This window comes from Erithacus rubecula (assembly GCF_903797595.1).
Source record: "Erithacus rubecula genome assembly, chromosome: 15".
NCBI classification, from domain to species: Eukaryota; Metazoa; Chordata; class Aves; order Passeriformes; family Muscicapidae; genus Erithacus; species Erithacus rubecula.
The window spans coordinates 6,760,606-6,778,823 of record NC_136667.1 but is presented as its reverse complement, the minus strand read 5'-3'; the positions used below and the strand labels follow the sequence as shown (position 1 = coordinate 6,778,823).

The 18,218-nt window shown below is 45.4% G+C and overlaps 1 protein-coding gene across 2 annotated transcripts in view; it reads right to left on the bottom strand.

Moving 5' to 3' along the window:
- Positions 1 to 775: 775 nt before the first annotated feature.
- Positions 776 to 18,218, bottom strand: part of GPC3 (glypican 3) — a 154,425-nt gene continuing 136,982 nt past the window's right edge. For both annotated transcript variants that reach the window (XM_079318905.1, XM_079318906.1), the window contains exon 8: positions 776 to 1,930. In XM_079318905.1, coding sequence (XP_079175031.1) covers positions 1,755 to 1,930 — 176 coding nt within the window. In that variant the 3' untranslated portion in view covers positions 776 to 1,754. The remainder of the gene's footprint in view (positions 1,931 to 18,218) is intronic.

Here is an 18,218-nt window from a genome sequence, read left to right as displayed (position 1 = left end):
CAGAGAGATTGCAGCTTGGTTTGTGAACATATAAAATATCAAATACAAAACCATGCAAAATACAAAACCACAGTTCATGGATGCAAGAAATGAGCCCTTGCAGGAATGCCACCAGCACTGCCCAAAACCCCCAGCACTCACCCTGGTGTGGATGGGACAGGAGGATTCTGAAACACAGGATTCTGAGGACAGGCCTCCAACAATTAACCATCAGGTCATGCCATGGGTTAGCCCAGCTCTGCTCCTTTGCATCCAGGAGTGGTGAACTGGGAGTTAACACCTCCATGCAGAGCATGGCGAACAATCATCTCTCCTTCTGCCACAAACCCAAAGCACTTCACACAATTCCAAGGCTTCAAAACAGAGTCAGGTCAGCCCCACCACTGAGACTGGGCAAGGTTTCCACTCTCCAAACCATCTGACTGCATGGTTTGGAATTATCCACTTTCCCCTAAACATAAAGCTGCTGTAAAAGAGGCCTGATGCACACAAATATTTGAAGCATGCACATGTGTGTGAGGGGGTGTATGCACATACACATGCACACACTGCAGCTTAAGACACTGCATAGATAAACACTCTAGTAAAGGCAGATCTTAAACAGAAATATGCAATTATCTTGGCCACAAACCAAACCAAACCCAGCCCATCCATTTAATCAGACCAAGCCAAGTCTTTCCCTGGTGTCCAAGCTGGGCACAGTTGTTCTCAGGCTGCCCACTCCAGCACAACACAGGCTATTGTCACACATGGGAGGCAACTTCCAGGGCACCACTTAGAGAGCATCCAATCTTTATTTTAGAGATAGCTTACGTAAAGGAACATGCAAAGAAACACATGAGTAAGAGTCTCATCTGCCTCAGGCTGCTGTAAATCCTCTTCTTTTCCCCTTTCATAGCACAACACGTTGGGCAGTCATTGTTACCCTGCAAAGCACAGTGAGTACATCCCTGCCATCTGTCCTTTGGCTGGAGCTGTGCTTGCAGGTTTCCCGTGGGAAAGGAGGTGCTTCACTTCTGAAGAATGAAACCAGGCTGTTGCCTGTGCCACAAGGATGCTGGTGGGGATCAGCCACCTGCACTGAAGGGCTTCAGGACCTGGCTGGGAGGGGAGCAGCAAAATCACCTGCAACTTGCCATGATGCAGGTGGGCTTTGTGTCCAGGGGAGCACATCACCACAGTCCCAGTGCATGACAGCTTCTCTTCCACAGCATCTTCCCTCCTGCTGTGTGTCTCATCTTCTCTCTCCCCTGTCTTCACATGCTCTCTGTTATGTCCTGACCAGATTCCCAGGGGGAGACTTCAATTTGGAGTAAGTACAAAACCTGCTTGAACTACAGAAAAAAATCTGAATTAAGTCAACTAGGATCAGGGGTATGATATTTGCTGAGAGTATTCCATAAACAATAGGTGTTCTGTACCCCATGCATGTCTGAACAACTCAAAATGAAATATGGTCTTCACCTCAACAGCAAGGGAGACCTCAGTGTTCAAAAACTGTAAGGAACACAATTTAATATGAACCTGCTTATATTAAACAGGATTATCTTTAAAAAACACTGTTAGATATTTACTAGTTGCCATGAACCAACACTTTTTTGATTGGACTTTTTTTTCTGTGGAGAGTCTTGAAAAACTGACTCCGTTTGTCTGTCCTGTTTTTGGACATGTGCATACATTTCAGATGAGGTTTTAAATATCTTCCTCACTAAAAAAAGGCATGGAGAGACACAGAGTGATGGCACCAGAACTGCTCATGGCTGGTGGCCCAGCAGCAGAGGCAGGACCAGGGTGATGACAGCAGCAGGACTGGGGTGGGTGGCTGCACTCCCAGGGTGGCTGCTGGGGACTGCAGCACCATCTTGACTTTGCTGGTTCAGGAGCTGCTTATTTGCAGAGATGTCATCCATATCCAGGTCATAGGCCAGCTCTGAAAGCAGAAGGAGAGAGGTGGTCAGTGCAACATTCTGACATCCAGCACATCCAGCCCCCCAAAAACTGGGGTTCTGGGATCAGCCCCTGCCACAGCTGGGTCTGGGTGCAGTCAAGGTCAGCAAACTTCCTGCACCCACCACTCTCAGTACCTTACACCAAATCTTATGCTTGGAGAGACCAAAAAGTCACAACTGGGAGGTGTTCCAGTAAGAAAACAAAAGAGATAAGGGATGTGCCTTACTGGAGAGCAACTCCCAAAGAAAACCAGCTGAGCTTTGGAGGGGGTGTTTAGCAATGCAGGTTGTGTCTGCTCCCTGGACACAACAAGGATTTGTGCAGGAGTGAGGAAATCCTCACTAACACTTCCCCAAACCCAGAGTCAGCAGAAGGCCTTCCTCACCAAAGCCTCCTGGCTGTAGGACCTGAGGAAGATTCCTGCAATCTTATGTAAGAGTGTGCAAAAAATGCTCCTTACAGCACTGAGAACACATCCCATCCCTGGCCCACCTCATCAAAGGAAGGAATGTGAATGGATCATGCACTCTGGTGTTGCAACGTTGAGACTTTGAGATGAAGCACATGTGGATTTCAATCCAAGAAAAGATCCAGTATAAAAGTTTTGATAGTCCTGGCAGAGGAGCATGGCATTAACAGTGGGAAAAGCTTGTGCCAATCCCTCACTGGCTGCAAGGGACCTGCTGAGCAGTAACTACAGTCACCCTTGTCCTTCTGGGTCAGGGCAGAATAAAGAAGCCCAAACAGACAAAGCAATCTCAGGGCCAAGAACAAAAAGGTGTTTTAAGATGCCATTAGCCAGATCTACCTGGGGCATTTGAACTTTTCAATCAGCTGGACTGAGTGGGTGCAGTGGGGCCCTTGTTCCCCTGCTTGTGCTGCTGCCATCTCCTTCTGGGGTCCAGGTTTCTCACCCAAATGGGAATCAGTTGGCCTGTTTGTCTTATCTTCAGAACCTGGCCCTTGGAGCTGGAGGAAACTGGTGGTTTCCATCAGAAGAGACCCTGGCTCAAACCTTTTACAAGCCTCCTGGATCACCAGCATGTTGGAAAGGTTTGGATCATCCCACCCCACCCCTGAGAAAGAATCCAAGAGACTGAATAAACACTCTATCTAAAAAAATGCCACATCAATCCAATGAACACCACTGCCAAGGCAAACAGGCAGTATTTCTTAATCAAAAAATACCCAAACATTGCAAAACAAAAGCAGAAGGATGTTAGCGTGACAAGTGAGTCAGCCCAGGCCATCAGAGGGGGTCAGAAGTGGCTCAAAGGGAGCAGACATCCATGCACAGAGGGCCAGGTGCAAGCAGAACCCTCCTGGTTAACTGAATTCTTGAGCAGATTCCCACAAATACTGAAATTCCTCTTTTCCACAGCTTTCCTGCTTCTCCTCTAACTGGCACAGATCTGCTGCTGTCCCACGGCAGAGCAGGGCAGAAAGGTGCCACCTCGAAAGGGATGTGCTGGGAGACTTTCCAAGCACAGAAAGAACAAGTCCCTCTGGCACCAGGCATGCTCAGGCTCCAGGGCAGTTTGGGAGCAGTGCCTGCACCACCTTATTTTCCCAAGCTCATTTCTGGAAAATAAGCAAAGGGATTTGGAGCTAATAAAATCACAGCAGATTATTTCACAGTTGGTTGTTTGACACAAGACTCCTCTGCTGGCACAATGTTGGATCACAAGTTTACCTAGTGTGTTTTGGAAGGTATTTCTACACATTACAAAGGCTCCTGAAACCTAAAAGATGCTCCATGGGGTCACACCCTCCCAGACCAGTGATCATGAGAGCTTTATGGGCAGAATATTCCCTTACTGGACATCCTGGCAAAACTAAAAAAATCCCCAGGAACTGAGTAACTACTCTTGCCTTCCCTTTAGAAAAGAAATTTGAAACAAAAGAGTGTTTCAGCAAGGTCCTTAACAGCACAAAGAGTTTTGATGGCTCCGTTTACAGTCTTGTTCTGGGATGTAATTTATGGGATTCGAGTTCCTGCACGGTCTCAATGCAACGGCTGAACCCCCTTAGAAATGTTCAACCAGTACCAAAATGAGAGTTCCAAACATATTCTTTGCATGGGAAATTTTCAAATTCTACGATTTCACCTCAACTTGAGTAAGGGTAATTTTTTAAATCACAGAATTTCACCCAAATGGGGATAGTGATTCTCTCACTATTCCTTTCTGGCTAAATTAAAGAGAAGGGAACAGAAACCCTCCTGTCATCAGAGATGAGAGTGCTATTCTCCTCACCTTGTTTAACTGCTTCAAAAGTTTAATGCTTGGGTGTGCCGTTTGTTTTCACTGTTCCTTCCATTGTATTCCACTCTTTAGTTGTACTCAACTGTATTTTTAGGTGTGATGGATTTAGCCAAACATCTTTTATTTTGTATTAATAATGGATCTGTAACCCTTTCACTTAACTTCTAATGACCTTTGCTACATCAGAGGAAAAGAAAATAAAAAGTATGAACCTCTAACATACCTCAGTCAGATGATCCAGGCAATAACAACATTAAAAACATTCATCACAGAATCACAGAACTGGTAAGGTTCCACACCCTTTCTGGGCAACCTGCTCCAGTGCTCAGTCACTGCACAGTAAAGAATTTCTTCCTCATATATTCTGATGGAGCTTCCTGTGCATCAGTTTCTCTGAGGCCCCTGCCTCTGGTCTTACTGCCTATATTATTGATAATAAACATATTTCACATCCAGGAATCCAAACTAGCAAATTATCCTAACCAGGCAGTTCTTGAGATGGCTCCATTATGATTTCCAGCTTTTCTTAGGATCGCTGGTTAGACCAGGTCACCTGCACATCCCTGCACCTCCTGCTCTCACAGCTCCAGGAGTGGAAGAGCCTGGGCAGCAGGGATGGGCTGCAGGATGGCTGGTGGGGTCAGAAACTGACCTTCCACATACTCCATCCTGGCCACCCAAAACTTTGCCTTGATGCTGCAAAATAACCTGAGAGAAGCTGCTCCTCTGCCTCCCTTGTGCATTAAACATCTCCACCACCCCACCTCTGATCACCCCATTAATTCACTCTCTCAGTACAAAGTGGCCCTTTGGCCTGCAAAGACTTTACGGGGAAGGCAGGAAACCAGAAAAATCTGTTTCTGTTTATAATCAGTCAGAGTCCAGGGGGTATTACGAACAATCTGCACTAATTACGAATTCAATCTTCACTCATTTTGGTCCCTCTTGTCCTCCGGGCTGCAGATTAGATAATCCCTTTAAAATAATAGTCAATCATTAGCAGCGCCGCTCCCCCTGCTCCCGCCGGCCGAGCGCGCCGCGCCGCTCCCGGAGTCCTGCCGCAGCTGCTGAAAGCTCTCCAGCCGCACACACAGTCCCTCCGGAAACAGCTTTTGTAAGCAAAGCCCCTCCACACAAAGCGGCTGCGCTGTGCTCGCGGGACAGCAGCAGCTTCAATGGCCTGGCAGCGAGGGGGACACAAGCCGGCGCCAGCCCCTAAGGCGCGCTGGCCGCGGCCGCAGCACAAAGCGGGATTAGGGTGGGACTGGCACACTGACTCTGCACAACGCGCTTCTTGTGAAACACACCGGCTTTGGACAGCTGTGAAATGCAGAAAGTTGGGGTTGAGTTGGGATAAAATGTTGACCTGGGATAAAATGTTGACCTGGGATAAAACGCTGACTTGGGATAAACGCTCCAGCGGGCACAGCAGGAGCTGGGAGGAAGAGGCACTTAGGTTTGGCTCTGCCAAATCCATCAAAACACCCATTTTCACCCCAAGAAGGACATCATTGTGGTAAAAAGTCTTAGCTGAAAACCATAAAACAACATTGCTAGAAGAGTTAAAAAGATTGTTGCTTACCTTATCGTTCTATCCACTCATTCGTTTGCTGGTTCTTTGATCAAGTTGTTATGTTCTTTTCCCCAGTTAAATGTGTAGTCCCTATGTAATTCAAACCCTGGTTTATTGTATTTCCCCTATCCCAGTTACTTCCTCCTTCCGCCCTTCCCCTTACCTCATTTCCGGCCTTACCATTTCCGCCCTTTCCCTTACCTCATTTCCGGCCTGCTGCTGCCTGCCTATCAAGTTAGCCACACCCTATATGTAAATCTCCAGAAGTTTCCCAGTACCACCATTACCGGAAGTTGTTGTTGAAGAAAAGATTCACAAAAATAGTCAACCAACACCGAACCCAAGTTCACAGATCATCTCAACTAACAAGCCAAGTCACCTGCAATATGTCCTTTGTAACTGTTTAATCACCACAACCTAAAGGGCAGTTAAGAAGAATGACACCCCCAGACCAATGAGCCACTATGGAGATCTCGGACGTGTCCGTGAGGCTGAGACTCCCATCCCTACGTTCGTCGGGATCGGCAGGACCTCCTCCCGGCGTTGCCTGGCAGCAGCAGCAGCAGCAGGCGTAGGGCCTACTCCCTGTGACCCCCCATTAATAAAGAGCTGTTTAATAAAGGCCTTGGCCCTGCTACATTCATTACAACTTGGGGGCTCGTCCGGGATAGGCCACGCCCAGAAGAGGACGTCGGAGGGGGAGGCGCCACCCCGAAGAGGCCCTCTGGGACAGCTGGCCACCCCGGACCCGGAGCTGCGCGGAACCAGGACAACGCCTGGAGCACCGGTAAGTAGACCGGTGGCGGGCACGGGAGGCGAGCGAGTGTGGTGTGGATGAGACGGGGGCTGGCAGCTCAGACCCCCGAAGCGAGTGTGGACCCCTGAGTACCGCGGTTCCGGACTCCTGCGAGGGGGCCGGCCGGGAAAAGGGGGAAGCGAGTGAGGCCTACCAAGGCCTACAGCGTGAAAGAGGCGCCTCCTTGGGGCCTAGGCCCAAGCTTGGGGAAGAAGGAGAACCTTCGCTAGGACCCAGCTTTTTGTCGGTTGGGGAAGGAGGGGAACCTTCGCTAGGACCCAGCTTTCTGTCGGTTGGGGAAGGAGGGGAACCTTCGCTAGGACCCAGCTTTCTCTTGCTTGGGGAAGAAGGAGAACCTTCGCTAGGACCCAGCTTTCTCTTGCTTGGGGAAGAAGGAGAACCTTCGCTAGGACCCAGGTTTCTGTCGGTTGGGAAAGAGGAGAGAACCTCACTAGGACCCACCACTGTGTTTATTTTCAAAGAAGGGGGGGTGCAGGAAGGGGCAGCCGGCGCCCCGCTGGGACCGAGCCCCCCAGGGACGAGGGTTTAGGAAGGGGTATCCGGGCCCCGCTGGGACCTTACCTGACTCCCACCGGTGGAACTGAGAAGAGTAGAGGGAGGGGGCGACCGGGGCCCCGTTAGAGACCGGCTCTATCTCAGTTTAACTGTGGGCCAGGAAGGAGCATAGGGAGGGGGATATAGGTAAACCCCAGTAGTGACCAGCTCTTTCCTTTGCCCTGTTTTAGTTGCCCGTCATTAAATTTGCTTTGAAGTAGGGGCACCGTATATTTTTTTTTTTTTTTTTTTTTTTTTTTTAAAGAAAGAAATTATACGTTAAGTTAGAAAGGGCCAAATTTTTTGTTGAGTGTGTCTTTAGTTGCCTGTCAGTTGTTTCCTTTCGAGTAGAGGCACAGTAAGTTTCTGTTAGGCCCGTTTGAAAAATCACTATGGGGTCTTGTATGAGTCAAAAGAGTAGAGCGAAAGAGAACAAAAATGTAAAGAACATCCCTCCTGATAGCCCTTTGGCGATAATGTTAAATAAGTGGGATACTTGTGAAGCTACTAAAAAGTTAGATAAAATAAAAATGATCCATTATTGTGTTGAAGTATGGCCAAAGTTAGATTTACCAGGAGCATGGCCATGGTTCGGTACCCAAGATCCATGGATGTGTACAATGCTGAATCAATATTTAAAGACTTGGGGAGGATCAAATGTGGAACAACTTGAATACGCAGCTTGTTGGAGAGGGAGTAGAGCAAAAGAAGAACCAATAAAGATATGTAAAGTAGTAGAGAAAAAGGGACAAAGGAACGAGGAAGAGAAAAATAAAAGTAAATGGGACCCCCTTGATTATCTTCCCCCTCTTCCCCCGCCTGTCAATAACCCCGATTACCCACTTCCTCCTCCTCCGACCGTCACTCCCCTTCAACCTCCTCTTCCTCCTCTTCCGTCCATTACTTCCTTCGAACCCCCTGCTGTTTCTCTACCCACCAATGCTTCCAATAACCTTCCTTCTGCTCCATCTGTCAATTCTCCTCCTACCTCCTCTCCACCCACCAACACCCCCACTTACTTTCCTTCTTCTGTTCCACTTGTCAATTCTCCTCCTCCTCCTCCTCAAGCATCTAGCATAACTCCCCTGTCACCACCTTCCCTTAGTACCCCTATTCCAAATCAGCTTTTTTTACCTATGTGCCCACTTCCCAACCTGCCTTCACCCCTAGTATCTCCACAAACCCCAATTCCTCCTGCCTTGGTTCAGGCCCCTCCACCAATAGGTGTCCCTTCACCTCCTTCCAATTGGGAACTGAGTCTATCTCCATCCAACAGTAGCTCTTCCTCCAGTAATCAACAGAACCCTGTACCGGCACAAGCAGAGGGACCATATTATAATACGAGGTCAAGGGCAGCAAAAGCAGAAAGGATGTTTCCACTCAGGGAAGTCCCTATGGGAGGAATAGAGGGCAGACTTGGGTTTGTAGACGCACCGTTGACGGCCTCAGAAGTGAGAGGATTTAAAAAAGAAATTGGGAATTTAGTGGAAGATCCCGTAGGCATTGCAGAACAGGTAGATCAGTTCTTAGGACCTAGCATTTATACTTGGAGAGAAATGAATTCAGTTATAAATATACTATTCAACCCAGAGGAAGTTAGGATGATTAGAGAAGCCGGCCTACGCATATGGGAGAGGGAAAACCGGCAAGGACCACCGGGTGACTATAAACTACCTCTCACAGACCCGGGATGGAACCCAAACCAAGAAGAGGGGAGGCGGAATATGATTGACTATCGAGCTTTAATAGTGAGAGGAATAAGAGAGTCTGTTCCTCGCCAAAGTAACACCAAATTGGCCTTTGGTGCAGTACAAGAAAAAGATGAAACCCCATCCGCGTGGTTAAATCGGTTAAGGAAGAACTTTCAGCTGTACTCTAGTATAGATCCTGATAGTCCGGATGGCCAAGCAGTATTAAGAGTACATTTTGTCACCAAATCTTGGCCTGACATCCGAAGGAAATTAGAAAAGATGGAAGACTGGCAGGAAAAAGGGATAAATGAACTACTTAAAGAGGCTCTAAGGGTGTATCTGAGAAGGGAAGAGGAGAAAGCGAAATCGAACGCCCGAGTGATGGTAGCGATAGCTAGAGAATGTATAAATGCAACTGGAAATAAGCTAGAGAAGCCATGTGGATCTAGAGAAGGAGAACCTAAGATTGCGCCAGGCGCAGGAGGTTCTAATGCCAACCCTTGGCAGAAGGTCGGAAAATTTCAGGGCAGATGTTATTACTGTGGTGAAGTGGGTCATCTCAAAAGGTACTGTAAAAAGATTGCCATCGATGAAGCAATTGAAAAAGAACAGGAAAATTTAGAAAAGATTCTGAGAGGGGAAGATTAGGGGTGTCAGGGGCTCTTCCCTTTAGGGGACCCAATGAAACATCTAGATGAGCCCTTGATAAACCTCAATGTTGGTCCCCAGAATTTAAGTTTTGAGTTCTTAGTTGACACGGGAGCTGATCGGTCCAGTTTGAAAGATCTTCCAGTAGGAGTCCATATTAGTAATCGAACGTGCGAAGTAATAGGAGCTGAAGGGACACCCTTCAAAGCACCAATAATTGAAGGAGTAGAGTTAAAAGGAAACTTTAAACAGTGTGTGGCAGAGATGATTTATTTACCACATTTAGAAAAGAATTTGTTAGGGAGAGATTTACAAGTTAAGTTAGGAATAGCAGTTATTCCAGAAAATGGGAGGATGGTTGTGCGTATTATGAAATTGACCGAAAAAGATATAAGTGAAATCAATCCCCAAGTATGGGCAGAAGAAGGGAAAACTGGCTTTTTAGACATCACGCCAATAAAAGTGCAAATGCAAGAAGGAACTACCCCAGTCAAGGTAAAACAGTACCCAATATCAGAAAAGGGTAGAGAAGGACTAGCCCCAATTATAGACCACCTTCTGGCGGAAGGTGTGTTAGAACCATGCATGTTCCCCCATAACACCCCAATTTCAGCAGTCAAAAAGGCAGAGGGAAAATATAGATTAGTCCAGGATTTGAGAGAAATTAATAAAAAAATCATCGCTAGACATCCTGTGGTGTCTAACCCTTACACTCTGTTGAGTAAAATTCCCAGGGAACATGCATGGTTCACCACCATAGATTTGAAAGATGCCTTTTGGGCGTGTCCGCTAGCAGAAGAATGCCGTGACTGGTTTGCATTCGAGTGGGAGTACCCAGGAGGGAAGAGAAAACAACAATTAAGGTGGACCCGTCTACCTCAAGGATTTACTGAGTCCCCCAATCTTTTCGGACAGGCTCTAGAAGAACTATTAGACCAGTTCACCCCTGAAAATGAGACACGAATCCTCCAATATGTAGATGATTTGTTAATATCTGGAAAAGAACAACAGCTAGTTAGAACAACTAGTATAAAACTCCTTAACTTTCTGGGAGAAAAGGGTCTAAAAGTATCCCGGAACAAATTGCAGTTCGTTGAACCAGAAGTGACATACCTTGGTCATATAATTGGAAATGGATACAAAAAGTTAAGCCCCGAAAGAATTTCGGGCATACTAGCCATTTCGACCCCAAAAAACTAAACATGACATTCGAAAACTTTTAGGCTTGTTTGGATACTGTAAATTATGGTTAGACAAATATACTCAAAGTGTAAAATTTCTTTATGAAAAATTAGTAAACCCTGAACCCATAAATTGGACTGCACAAGACGAAAAACAATTAGAAGAATTAAAAGAGAAATTATCTTCGGCCCCAGTCCTAAGTTTACCAGATCTCACAAAGGAGTTTGAACTATTCACGAACACTGAAAGGGGAGTAGCTTACGGTGTACTAACTCAGGAATGGGGGGGTTTTCGAAAGCCAATAGCTTACCTCTCTAAATTATTAGATCCAGTAGCAAAAGGATGGCCACTATGTCTCCAAGCAATTGCGGCTGCAGTAATTTTGATAGAGGACGCACAAAAACTGACATTTCAGGGAAAACTTAAAGTATATACTCCACATGATATTAAGACTATCCTCAGCCAAGGGGCCCAGCAATGGCTAACAGAAGCCAGAATACTAAAATATGAAATTATATTAATGAATGCAAGTAATTTAGAATTGGCCACCTCTAAAAGTATTAATCCGGCTCAATTTCTCTCAGGGGAACCCTTGCCAGAGCTAGAGCACAATTGCCTGGAGCTTATAAATTTCCAAACCAAAGTAAGGGAAGATCTACAAAGTACACCGTTGCCATATGGAGAAGTATTGTTTACCGATGGTTCATCTAGAGTAGTAGATGGAAAAAGGGTATCTGGGTATGCAGTAGTAAAAAGAGCAGAAGGAAAAGAGCTAGAAGTGATAGAAAAGAGGAAGCTACCATCCAATTGGTCTGCACAATGTTGTGAGATCTATGCGTTAAAAAGAGGTCTAGACTCATTAGAAGGAAAACCAGGAACCATTTACACTGATTCAAAATATGCATTTGGAATAGTCCACACATTTGGAAAAATCTGGGCAGAACGCGGGTATTTAAACTCAAAGGGGAAAGATTTGGTACATAAAACCTTAATAAAATCCGTATTAGAATCCTTGCTCAAACCAACAGAAATTGCAGTTGTGCACATAAGAGGGCACCAAAAGGGAAATACCTTAGAAGAAAGAGGAAATCGGTATGCTGACAAAATAGCCAAAGAAGTCTCATTAAGTTCCGAAGGGCCTATAGAAGTCTTTAAATTAAATGAGATACCAGAGAAATCAGAAATTACAAAGCCCATTTTTAGTGAAGAAGAGTTAAAGATAATAAAAAAGTTAGAAATACATCAAGGAAATCAAGGAGAGTGGGTAATGAAAGATGGGCGCAAATTTTTAAACAAAAGTCTAGCCAGAAAGGTATTGGCAGAAATCCATGAACTGACCCACTGGGGTGTTCAAGGATTATGTGACCACTTCCTCAGAGAAAATTTTTGTATTGGGATATATAATCTGGCTAAATCAATAACTAAAGGGTGTTTAATCTGCCAAAAAGCTAATCAAAAAGTTATGTGAAAAATTGAATATGGGGGAAGGGAATTAGCATTAAGACCATTTCAAAGTGTTCAAATTGACTTCACCGAAATGCCCCCAGTTCAAAAATATAAACATTTATTAGTTATTGTGGACCATCTTACCCATTGGGTGGAGGCCTTCCCCACTATTAAAGAAACCTCAGAAGTGGTCATAAAAATAATCCTTGAACAAATTATTCCTAGATATGGATTAATTAATCACATCGATTCTGATAGAGGCCCACATTTTACGTCACATATATTACATCGAGTCATTGAAGCACTGGGAATGAAATGGAGGTTGCATACTCCATGGCATCCCCAAAGTTCCGGCCGAGTAGAAAGAATGAACAAAACCTTGAAAAATGTATTAACAAAATTAATTGAAGAGACCCAAATGAATTGGCTCAAATGCCTACCTCTTGCCCTATTACGCATTAGGACCAGACCGCGTGCAGACATAGGAGTTTCACCCTATGAAATGATGTTTGGGCTTCCCTTTTTAATTACCCCTTTTAGCTCTGCAAACTATCTAGAAGGAGAAGCTGCCACCCAAGAGTATTTAAGAATCATTGGAAGAACAATAGAGCAACTAAAGAAAAAAGGATACCTGCCCCAAACCTCTCCCTTAGATTCAAATGCTCATCAGATCAACCCTGGGGACTGGGTTCTTGTTAAATCCTTAAGTCACACATCTCTATCTCCTAGGTATGAAGGCCCCTTCCTAGTCCTCCTAACTACACACACTGCTGTAAGAACAAAAGAAAAAGGTTGGACTCACATATCACAAATTAAAGGACCAATTCCACCTCCCCCTGGTGAATCGGACTCCACAGTATTTCAGCCAAAGGCACCTGAATGGACCATTACAAAAGGAACTACAGACCTCCAACTTAAGTTTAAGCGAAAAGAAAAAGACAGCTGAAAAGACTTAGACAGTTCCAATTTGAAAGCAAAGTGTTACTGTACGCAGTTTATGTTAACTCTAGTTGTTGTTATAACGTTGTTGTTGCACACCTGCAGTAGTCTTTCAAGTTCCCAGTAGTTCACTAAAGTTCTTGTTGTTACAAAATTGCTGTATCATACATCCTTCTCCGATTGTAAGTATCATTCAATCCTCTGTCGAAATCCTCAAATTAGAAGTTTGCCAAACCATAAAGACCAATTCCCCTACAGAACACTTTCTAAAAACATCTAAATTAGTATAAAAAGGGGATGAGAGAACTCTGGGAAAGTAAAATCTTACCTAAGGGGACCCCCACCTCCAAGAGGCAAGCCCGGGTGAGACTGAAAGCAGTTCATACCGGACTCTTGAGAGGAGTGTTGCTGGCCTTGCTAACAAATAACCTGATAAGCAGCGAAGAGGTTAAATGCAGCAAGTGTTACCATCGGATATATGATGGGGAGACCCAAGAGTCCCTAATAAGAATTCACACCAACGTGAATCCCAGCTGTTTCAATCATTCCCAGATCTCCACTTGTCAAGAAAGTGGAAAAACGTATTGGATTGCTAAGAATACTGCCACTTTTCGGCAGCGGTTGCTCGGAGAATGTCCTATAGGGGAAGCCTGGTTTTGCTTTGAACATGAGAATAATCAAGGAGAATTAATAGATTTGATCAAAGAAAAACAATTAGTAATAAATACCAAAAAGGAAAACGAATTGGAAATACCTTTAGGGAAAAATTTATTCATAGATTTAGTTGAAAGAATTAGTAAAGAATTAAATATAACCAATTGCTGGGTATGCGGTAATACACAAATGTCTGAGATTTGGCCATGGGAAGGGATCAGTTTAAGCCCATTGGAAATTCTAAAATGGAAGCAAACTAACCAAACATCTCAATTACCTAAGCAAAAACGAAAGAAAGAACAATGGAATTTAAAATATAAACCTATTGGAGAAGAATGTATTAAAAGAGTTGGAAACCCATATAGAACATTTGTAGGAACTATGCCCTGCAAAAGGTACCTAACTATAAAAAAGTCAATTATAAGGTGGATACCTAAGGAGCCAAACAAATATTGGACAATACACCAAAAGGAAAAAGGATGTGTTTATCACGAAGGATATGATTTACATGAATGTGCTGGAAAGAAAATAAATCCCTTTTGGGGATTGGAGGAATTATCCAAGTATTGGTCATGTCCCACCGAAACCAACCAAACCTTTTGGACAGCACCCGAGTATCTATTCTGGATATGCGGAGACACTGCATATACCAATCTTCCAGGAGATTGGGCCGGGAGCTGTACAATTGGGATTATAAAACCTTCATTCTTCCTACTTCCCAAAAATTCGGGGTCTAAATTAGGAATTCCCTTGTACGATGATTTGAAAAGGGCTAACCGAAAGAAAAGGAGTATGATTAATTTAAGAAGTACTCAAAAATGGAAGGGACAAGTGTGGACACCTGAACGCATCATGGAAGTATATGGGCCAGCTACGTGGGCACAGGATGGGTCGTGGGGATACCGTACTCCCATTTATATGCTGAACCGAATCATCAGACTCCAAGCAGTATTAGAAATAATATCTAATCGAACAGCCCTCGCATTAGACCACATTACCGAACAGTTAACTCAGACCCGAGCAGTGGTCTATCAAATTCGGCTTGCAGTAGATTATTTATTGGCTGATGAAGGAGGTATTTGTGGAAAATTTAATACATCCGAATGCTGCCTGGAAATTGATGATAAAAGCGAAGTAATACGAAACATATCTAAAGAAATCCGAAAAATAGCATATGTAGGAAACCAACAATGGACCCCTCTAATGGACACTAGCTGGTGGGATGACTTCTGGTCCCTAAAAAAATAAATGGTGGAAAAAAGTAGTCTTTTTAGTTGCAAGTGCAGTCATAAGCTTTTTATTTTTACCATGCCTACTCCCATGCCTAATTAGGCTTATAAATACCACTATACAAACCAGTATAAGGAATATGACTGATCAAACGAGAGCTAAAATTTTGATGATCGGAACCCAAAGCCCAGAACATGATTCAGCTAAAGAAATCTTAAACCAATTTCTAGAAGTACAAAAATTATACCCCCAAGAAACCGAAAATTGTGATTTGATGCGGGTCAAAGACCCGATCAAAGAGAAAGAGGGGGGATTGTGGTAAAAAGTCTTAGCTGAAAACCATAAAACAACATTGCTAGAAGAGTTAAAAAGATTGTTGCTTACCTTATCGTTCTATCCACTCATTCGTTTGCTGGTTCTTTGATCAAGTTGTTATGTTCTTTTCCCCAGTTAAATGTGTAGTCCCTATGTAATTCAAACCCTGGTTTATTGTATTTCCCCTATCCCAGTTACTTCCTCCTTCCGCCCTTCCCCTTACCTCATTTCCGGCCTTACCATTTCCGCCCTTTCCCTTACCTCATTTCCGGCCTGCTGCTGCCTGCCTATCAAGTTAGCCACACCCTATATGTAAATCTCCAGAAGTTTCCCAGTACCACCATTACCGGAAGTTGTTGTTGAAGAAAAGATTCACAAAAATAGTCAACCAACACCGAACCCAAGTTCACAGATCATCTCAACTAACAAGCCAAGTCACCTGCAATATGTCCTTTGTAACTGTTTAATCACCACAACCTAAAGGGCAGTTAAGAAGAATGACACCCCCAGACCAATGAGCCACTATGGAGATCTCGGACGTGTCCGTGAGGCTGAGACTCCCATCCCTACGTTCGTCGGGATCGGCAGGACCTCCTCCCGGCGTTGCCTGGCAGCAGCAGCAGCAGCAGGCGTAGGGCCTACTCCCTGTGACCCCCCATTAATAAAGAGCTGTTTAATAAAGGCCTTGGCCCTGCTACATTCATTACAATCATGGCCTTAAGCAAAGAGCTGTACCAAATGTCTGTCAAGTGACCTCCAGGAGCCCTGAGCTGAGGCTGGCTCGGCCGCTGCCCAGAGCATGGAGCAGGGAATGGATCTCCAGCCAGGCACCTGGGCTGCCTGCCTGCCAAGCCTGCCCAGCAGATGGGCCCAGCCATGGACCCAGTATAGTAACAGAGCCACATGGATGGCCAGGCATGGAAACTGCCTCCCCTGGCACCTGACAGCCCTGCCTGTGCCTCCTGCAGCAGTGGGGTGTGGGGATCCCAGCACAGGTGAAACCATCAGCCTGACAGTGTTCAGCCAGCTGGGCTGCTCTGGTGATGGCCCTGGTTTGCAGATGATGGAAACACCATGGTATGAAGGGAATGGATTGTGTTTCCAGTGAGCCTAAAACATATCAAGTAGAAATGTCACAGGTAGGGCAGCTTGGCAAGGTTCTGCATCTGTCATCTTCTGCCAGCATCTCTCCTTCAGGACTGTTTTTTCCTAGGAAAGCACATGCTACCATTTCCAATGAAAATGACAATTTCCAGACTGCACTGCTTTGTTTAATTTTTTTATCTTCGGTGTGGGGAAGAAGTTGCCAATAGATGCAGTAGACTGGCTGTCTCCAAAACAGGACAGGATTTCTTAAATGGAGAGATGTTTGAGTCAAGCCCAAACTGTTGACTCATTACAAGGTGAAGCACAAGAGCCTGTGATTCCACAGACCAGTCTGCTTGACCTTGACTCCCAATCTCTCCTTCTTTACAGTACCAGCCATTTCACTCTTTACTAGAAGACACAGAAGATGTAGAAGAACAGTCCAATTTAATCCCAAACGATTCCTGCTGGAACACCAAAAGCTCTGCTCACCTCAACCTGCAGTTACCTGTTTTTCTCATGCAAACAGCTGATATTACAAACACACCTCTGCCTCCCCAAGAACAATCCCTAAAACCATCCACTGGGTTACATGGCACAAACAGCCACAATTGCACGGACGCAGCTGAGACTCCCAACATTCTGCTCCTCCAAAACACCTTAAACCCTTCCAAACTCCTAGCCAAGCATGGTTTCATCTCATCAGGGAGGTTTTGCCCTCTGGCTTATTACCATTAAAATCCTGGAGCACCAACAGGTTTGCCAGTTGTCTTCTTGCACAACGAGCTGCAACAGCCCAGCCGTAGGTGCGGCCGCGCCGCTGTGTAATTAAAGCTGAGCCAGGGCTGGCTGTGGTGCTTGTGTTGGCACAGATCACTGAGATGGATGTGCAGCATGTGCATGGTCTTGTGCCTCTGCCTTTCCACCTCCTCCACAGCAATTTAGGAGGTGCGGCTCTTGGCAATACGGATTTGGAAAAACAAAAAAAAAAAAGAAAAAATCTAGCTCGACATCACCCTGCTGCCGTTGGCAACATGGCCAAGAGAGCCTGGCATGGCTCAGCAGCAAGGGGTAAAACCAACTTCCTGGGCAGAAACCCAAAGGAATCAGGTTTGGGGTTGCTGATTTGCAAACCAAGACTTTTCCCCCACTTGCCTGTTTGCCACCTCTCGGCTGCTGGTGTGCCAGTGATGGCCTGTGGCCAGCAGCACGTGTTCACCAGCAACCCAGACCACAGATACCACCACAAACCCAGGACTGATGGGGGAGGAAGCTCCCCTAGGACTGATGCTCTCTGGAAGGCAGCAGGAAATGGATTTGGGGGGATCCAGATGTGAGGAAGATCCATCTCAGTCCATGCCTGTCACCAGGTGCTGCTCAGGGTACACAAGGCAATGAGCTCTGCAAGGCAGCCAGTGTGCACACCCTGGCTCCCCAACCTCCAGTACCTCCACAAAAGTCTCTCCACACACATCCAAAAGCTTTTGATGGGGTGAAGGGACAAAACACCCGTAAAACCCAACAGAGTGTACAGGCAGAGGAGCTGCACCATGACCCCAATTCATTCCAGGGACTGCTCCTTCCCCCTACCGTGGCAAGAGGCTGGTGGCAAGGAAGGGCCATCATTTATGACCTGGGCCTATGTTTAGTTTGAAAATGTACTCATTACATTCTTTGCTCCTTGGTTTGTTCTAGATCTACCCTGAAGAGAATCTGGCATCTGCAATTGCATTCCTCTTTTTCCCCTTGGCAGAGCGTGAAAGAGTTTCTGAACTGCACTCGCAGAGCAGAGCCACAAAAATGTGTTTTAGCAAAATGCACTCATGTAATCTATTAAAAATTAACAAATCTCATCAGCGTTATTAATTGGAAGTGCTGGAGTCCTTGTA